General features: G+C 42.9%; 1 protein-coding gene across 3 annotated transcripts in view; it reads left to right on the top strand.

Annotated features, from left to right (window-relative positions):
- Nucleotides 1–5790, top strand: part of PDGFRA (platelet derived growth factor receptor alpha) — a 50706-nt gene extending 44916 nt beyond the window's left edge. For all 3 annotated transcript variants that reach the window (XM_040238193.1, XM_040238192.1, XM_040238194.1), the window contains exon 23: nucleotides 2398–5790. In XM_040238193.1, the coding sequence (XP_040094127.1) occupies nucleotides 2398–2545 (148 nt within the window). In that variant the 3' untranslated portion in view covers nucleotides 2546–5790. The remainder of the gene's footprint in view (nucleotides 1–2397) is intronic.
- Nucleotides 5791–7064: the final 1274 nt, after the last annotated feature.

Consider the following 7064-nt stretch of genomic DNA (forward strand, 5'->3'; position numbering starts at 1 on the left):
AAAAGCTGGGATGCTCTCTGTGTAGGCAGGCAGGAGTGAGCATGGTGGTCTTGTGGAAGTCCTTCCCCAGGCATAGGAGGCTTGGCCTTGGATGGTGAGTGAGCCTGAGGAAGACAGGGCCTTGCTTCAGAGGACTTGGGGGTGCTAGGTCAGAGCCTATCAGGAGCCAGGTCCTACAAGGTGGATACTGTGACTCAGGAATCAGAAAGAAATGCAGTCATCAGCATCAGGACCACCCTGAAGCCCAGTGAACAGCAAGGATGGTGTGGTGCTCAGTCTCAGTAGAAGACTGTGCCCACACTCCAGCCACTGGCCGAGGTCCCAGGAATTGGGTCTAGCTTCCTGCCAGGACTGGATAGTTATTAAGACCAGCCAAGTGGACTGGGGTTCACAGTGAGGTTCTAGAACCAAGGTGGGAGTGGGGGTGGGGAGGATGAAGTACAGACAGGGAACTGAGCAAGAGCTCAGTCTTGAGGAAGGGCCCGTGTGGGGGTTTGTGAAGGGAACCTCAGTCCAGTGGTGCTGTTGGTTCTAAGAACTCTCTGGGCCACAGGGGCCCGGGGGTAGAGGGCAGCAGGCCATTTCCTGTGGGCTTCTATTGGCCAGTCTTAGTTGTCTGGTTGGAAACTGATATGAAAAGGAGGGGAGAGAGAATGAGGGTCCAGCCTGGCCTGTTGGCCAGGAAACAGTGGAAAGGGTTGAGAGCCCCAGTTTGGTGTGCGTGTGGGAGACTCCATCCTGTGGCGTGGCTGCCCAGCCAGTGGTAGGGCTTTTGTAACGTGTGGAGTGCGGTGCTATATAGCCCCACCATGGGGAGGGGAAGCCACAGTCCTGCCTGTTAGCAGATGAAAATCTGCTAGAGCTAAGTGAACGTGTTAGTTGCTCAGTTGTGTCCGACTCTTTGTGACCCCATGGACTGCAGCCTGCCAGGTTCCTCTGTTCATGGGATTTTCCAGGCAAGAATACTGGAGTGAGTTGCCATTCCTTTCTCTAGGGTATCTTCCTGACCCAGGGATTGAACCCAGGTCTCCTGAATCGCAGGCAGATTCTTTACCTCCTGAGCCACCAGGAAAGCCCACTTGAAGCTAAAAGAGATACATAAAAATTTAGCAATACAAGGCAGGATACCATTAAGATAGTAAGAGTTCAGAGAAGGCAAGGTGCCAGGTGACAGTGACAATCTGGAGGCCCTAAAAAATATTTTTTAAAAGTGTTTGTGAAAAATTTTAAATATCCAGAAAAATAGAAAGATTACATCTACCACTTAGATTTAGCTGTTGTTAACATTTTATCACATTTGCTTTACATATATATGATATGTATACATACATGTGGGCTTCCTCAGTGGCTCAGTGGTAAAGAATCCACCTGCAGTGCAGGAGACATAAAAAATGCGGGTTCAGGTTTTAAATATTTTTTACGGCTGTGCTGAGTCTTCATTGCTGTGTGCAGGCTTTCTCCAGTTGCAGGGAGCGGGGACCACTCTAGTTGCGGTGCATAGGCTTCTCACTGCAGGGGTCTCTCCTTGTGGTGGAGCACGGGCTCTAGGGTTCTCGGGCTTTGGTAGTTGAGGCACACGGGCTCAGCTGCCCCACGGTATATGGGATCCTCCTGGACCAGGGATCGAACCAGTGTCTCCTGCCTTGCAGGGCAGGTTCTCAACCACTGGACCACCAGGGAAGCCCCTGGGTTCAGTTCTTGAGTCGGGAAGAGCTCCTGGAGGAAGAAATGGCAGTCTGCCCCAGTGTTCTTGACTGGGAGATCCCGTGGACAGAGGAGCCTGGTGGGCTGCAGTCCATTGGGTTGCATATGTGTGTGTGTGTGCATTCAGTCGCTAAGTCGTGTCCGACTCATGCTTTCTGGCTCTAAAACTCCCCTCTCAGATGCTCCTCTAGTAAGTAAAGAGCCTTCACCTGGACTTCCAAGACTCAAGGGGATTGGATGTATGAGGAGGACATTCCTGGGTCATAGGGTGAGATCCTGAGATCAAAGTTTGGACATTCAGGAGGTTGCAGGGCTAGTAAGTGACTGACTCAGCTGAACTTTGCCCCTGATTTCATCCCTCTCTGCTTTTTCTTCCCCAGGCCTTTTGATCAGGCACTGCTTGTTTTCTCTTCCACTGGAGTTGAGTAGGGAGAGTAGAAATGGTCACAGCTTGTTAGCAACTCTGGAAGATTTGGCAGAAGAGAAGGGAAGTTGAAATGACCATGTGGCCCACTGCAGTGGTGGGGGCTGCTTCTGGCTTGGTGAAAGAATCATGTCTGGTTGAGCAGCCTGGATTTGAAAGCCAAAGGATGTCACAGGAAGAGCTCCTTTGCCTTTGGGAGACCACCTTGGAAACACCACTATATTCTAGTTGGTCTGATCGTGATTTTTCCTATTCTCTCCCTCTTCTAGCTCACAGACCTCTGAAGAGAGTGCCATTGAGACAGGTTCCAGCAGTTCTACCTTCATCAAGAGAGAGGATGAGACCATCGAGGACATCGACATGATGGACGACATTGGCATAGACTCCTCGGATCTGGTGGAGGACAGCTTCCTGTAACTGGCAGATTCGGGGAGGGGGCGGGACTTCCACTCCTGGACCCACCTTGGATCCTTTTAAGAAAACCACTTTATTGCAATGCAAAGTTTGAGAGGAGGACTTGGATGGTGTATAAAGAGAAGTTCCCAGCCAATGGCCTCTGGGAGCCTTCTAAAGATGAATGATTGGGATATTTTGAAATGAACTTTTTTGGCGTTGCCTCTGGCAGTGTTTCAGTAGCATCTCATTGGTGTGTGAAGTTTGGAGGTAGATGGACAAGGAAATCATGGGCCATGGAAGATGGACTTTGTGTTTCAAGGGCATTGGTGAGATTCCAACAGACACAACTTTTACTGCAACAAAACTCCAGCATTGTAATTATGTAAATAACTCTAACCAAGGATGTGTTTTGATTTGTAATAACTTCTCTGGACTTCTGGAGAGACCACTCAGTCCATCCATGTACTTCCTGCTTGAAACCTGGTATCAGCTGCTGTTGAACTTTCTTGTGAAGTACATGCAAAACCACTTTTGAACCTTAAAAGGTACTGGTACTATAGCATTTTGCTTTTTTTTTTTTTTAGTGTTGAGGAGATAAAGGATAATTAACCAACTTTGTTTATTAGATTTGGGTCATTTATAAGCCCAACAACTCATATTGTAATCTACGTTTATAATAATACTACTGTTATCAGTAATTCTAAATGTGTAATATGTAACATGTTTTCCCTACAGAAAAAGCACAATTTAAAAAAAATCCTTACTAAATAGGTGACAAGTCTGACAGTTTTTGACATTCTATTAAATAATGTTTCTCTATAAAATATGGTTATAGCTTTAGTGGATGAAATTTAGTTGAACATAGAAAACAAAAGTAGTGTCTTCCAGGAAGTCAGAGTTTTTAACTGTACTGAGTAGGTTCCCTAATCCATTGTACTAAAAACAATTAACTGCCCTTTAAAGTAATGAGATTTGAAATAAATAAATAAAACCCCTAGATCCTAAAGGTCCTCAGTATTAAGGCAGGAGTCTGTGCCTAACATGACTTCTCATGTTATTGCCCAGGGGAAAGGTATTTATCAGCAAAAAGACTGGATTTGCAGAGGTTTGTTCATGTCTTGTGATAATTCTGGTGCATCTCAACACATGTATATATTTTTAATTTTGTGAATTTTTCAGGAAAAATTCAGAAGGATGCCCTGAACTGGAGCTCCCTTCCTTTGTCTCTTACCCTCAGGAGAAACAGTTTGAAAATCTGAGACAATAAAGGCATTGTTCAGTGAAGGTGCTGTGTGCCTTAGCCCGGACCCTTGGTCACCATATGTAACTGGCAACCAGAATTACCAGATTCTACATCCCCATCCCAGAGATTCTGAATTATCAGTTCTAGGGGAGCAGAGACCTGTGTTTTTATAAACATCCTGGCTGTTCTGATCAGCCAGATCTGGGGAACACCAGCATAGATGACAGGAAGTTGCCATGGGAAGAAATAATTTGAAATTAGGAACTGGACTAGAGATCAACCATAGAAGAAGCCTACTATTTAAATCTTTGGCTTTGGGTCAGCGACATTTAATGCCTTATATCTAGTAATTGCTACCCTTAATTTTATTTCCAATCCTTTCTGAGACTTAGCAAGGCAAATCTTGGTTTGGCACATCTTCTCCCTGCTTAGGGGGAACAGCTCTCTCACCACCAGCTTCCCCTCAAAAGGCATATACAAAAATGATGTGATTCAGTGTACCAAGTCTCTGTATGATCAAGTCAATATTTTAGTGAAAATTGTTTAAGTTTTACTCCTACATCGGGGTTAGATGGGAGGACAAATTGTCACATCCATCCAAACTGTCAAACTGGTCATCGTGGGTTCATTGGCATTCTTTGCGATACCACTTAATTGCTGACACCCTATGAATGAAACATGGACTGTGATTACCGCAATCACTGTGTGTGCTCCAGGCAGGTGATGCTTTGGGAGATGTAGAAGCAATAACAAGGTACTTGACTACCTACTGGTGTAATCTCAACGCAAGCCCCACCTTTTTCATGGTAAGCGTGAAGACTGAGCCAGATTGGCCGATTAAAAGAAAACCTGATGAGGTTCTGTAGAGCCACTTAGACTTGAAATACATTTGTGTTTCTAGAATCACAGCTCAAGCACTCTGCTGATCGCTCCCTTTCCCTCTTCCTCATATAGCCTCCTTTTATTGGTGCTTTGCATTTTGATGTCCTTTGAATCTTGCATGATATCATGGGGCTGGATGAAAATTCTCAGACCAGCAGGTTCTAGTCCTAATGAAAGCTCTCACCTTAGTTTTTATATGGCAGCATTTTTATTTCTTAAGTAATGTTTTCAGTGCATCACAGATTTGTTTCCTTTTTGGCCTCCTGCAAAGACCCCAGATGAAAATTTGTCAATCCTTCCTGCTTTCTATTTTTATGAAGACAATCAAAGTTGGACTGAGAAACACAATTTGTGATTTTTTAAAAAAATGATTGATGATGTCCTTAAAATGTGGTCTGCCAATCTGTACAAAATGGTCCTATTTTTGTGAAGAGGGACGTGAGATAAAGTGATGTTATACATCAATATGTATATATGTATTTCTATATAGACTTGGAGAATACTGCCAAAACATTTATGACAAGCTGTATCACTGCCTTTGTTTATATTTTTTTAACTGTGATATTCCCCACAGGCACATTAACTGTTGCACTTTTGAATGTCCAAAATTTATATTTTAGAAATAATAAAGAGAAAAATACCTAAACGTTCCCAAAACAGTGGTGTGGTGAATGTTCAAGAACTAACTCGGTAGGAAGGGTCTACCAATACAATTGTATTACAAATGCCCCTGTTCACTGTTTTTGTTTTAAAACATGTAAATGAAGATCTTTATATTTCAATAAATGAGATTATATAATTTAAAGTTATGCTAAGGTTTTAGCATTTTTGTCTTTAACAGTATAAATGAAAGCAATCCTGTTTAATTTACTTTCTCAGTGACGTCCCAGTAGGACTCTGTATTATGGTTTTAGTGAAATTAGTGGAAAAGTGTAAACATTATTTGAGTTAGCTCTCAGACCCAGCGTTTAACTTAAAGTTGACGGGCACTTGGCTCATCTTTGACCTTGTCTTTTGTTTGTTACAGTAGCATTTTGTGCATTTTTGCCTGTACATGGGGTACAGGACTGCATTGACTCTGGACACCATTCAAACACTGTAGACATGCATAAAATGAAAGATTAAAGTCTTTTTTGACTACGTCTACTTCCCTGTCCCTTCCCCATTTCTCAGAGGCAGAATTATATTTTTGTGTGTCTTCTTTTATCCTTTCGGTTCCCTTTTTGTGCATCTGCTTACATACATACACGTGCCCATCTGCTTTATATTTTACCTAAATGGATTGTACTTTACATAATGCTTTATAATGTGCTCTATTCTTTTCTTTCTTCTTCTTTTTTTTTTTTAAAATACATTTCATTTTTTAAAACAGTATTTTAAAATTCACAGCAAAATTGAGCAGGAGTACAGATTTCCTTCATACCCCTCCCCCCACACATGCTTAGCTTCCCCCACCGGTATCCTCCCCCACAGAGTGGCCCCTTTGTTACGACTGATGAGCCTACACTGACACATCTTTATCACCAGAGTCCATCGTGTTTATTCGTTTTTAAAATATTTATTTATTTTGGCTACACTGGATCTTAGCTGTAGCATGTGAACTTCTTAGCTGCAAGTATGGGATCTAGTTCCCTGACCAGGGATCAAACCCAGGGCCCGCTCCATTGGGAGCTCAGAGTCTTACCCACTGGATCACCAGGGAAGTCCCAGTGTTTTTTCTTTAAGTGCCATCTTTTAGAGAGCTCTATCAGAAGTATATATAGATAGGCCTCCCTCATTCTTGATCAACTGCATAGTATCCCGTGATGTACATATACCACAATTTATGCAATCATTTTCTGTAGATAGATTTATAGTTTCTAATCCTTTGCTATTTAAATGACTTCACAAACATCCTTGCACATACATCTTGTGGACATATAGTAATGTTTCGTAGAATAGATTCCTGAAAACAAATGGCTGTGCTAAAGAGTGCAGAAATAAATTGATGTTGAGCCCAAGGCTTCATATGATTGTCACAGTAAATTCTTGAATGTCTGCGTGTGAATCACCTGCTTTACTGATTACCTGCAGTTTGCTCGGGTTTCCTCTGCCTCACATGGCTCGCTGTGATGTGATACGTGTGGGAAGATGTGGGTTTTGTATTCTGAACCACATGGAAACCAAAGACTTTACGGATTAAAAAAAGGTACAACTCACCGTGTTTTCAACTCATGGATAATGGAAATTGATTATATTGTTAATAATTGGAATATACTTCTTATTCCAACATAAGTCCTTATTGCCCACATTCAGGTAGCCTGCAGACTAAAGCCCACCTCCTTGGAGTTAAAGCTGAACAGAGCTTGGCTGCAGGTTAGGTGTTGGCTCAGCCTCTGGTTTCAGCCCCAGGAGGGAAACAGATCTTCGGGAACA

This window comes from Oryx dammah, unplaced genomic scaffold (genome assembly GCF_014754425.2).
Source record: "Oryx dammah isolate SB20612 unplaced genomic scaffold, SCBI_Odam_1.1 HiC_scaffold_3, whole genome shotgun sequence".
In the NCBI taxonomy this organism is placed as follows: Eukaryota; Metazoa; Chordata; class Mammalia; order Artiodactyla; family Bovidae; genus Oryx; species Oryx dammah.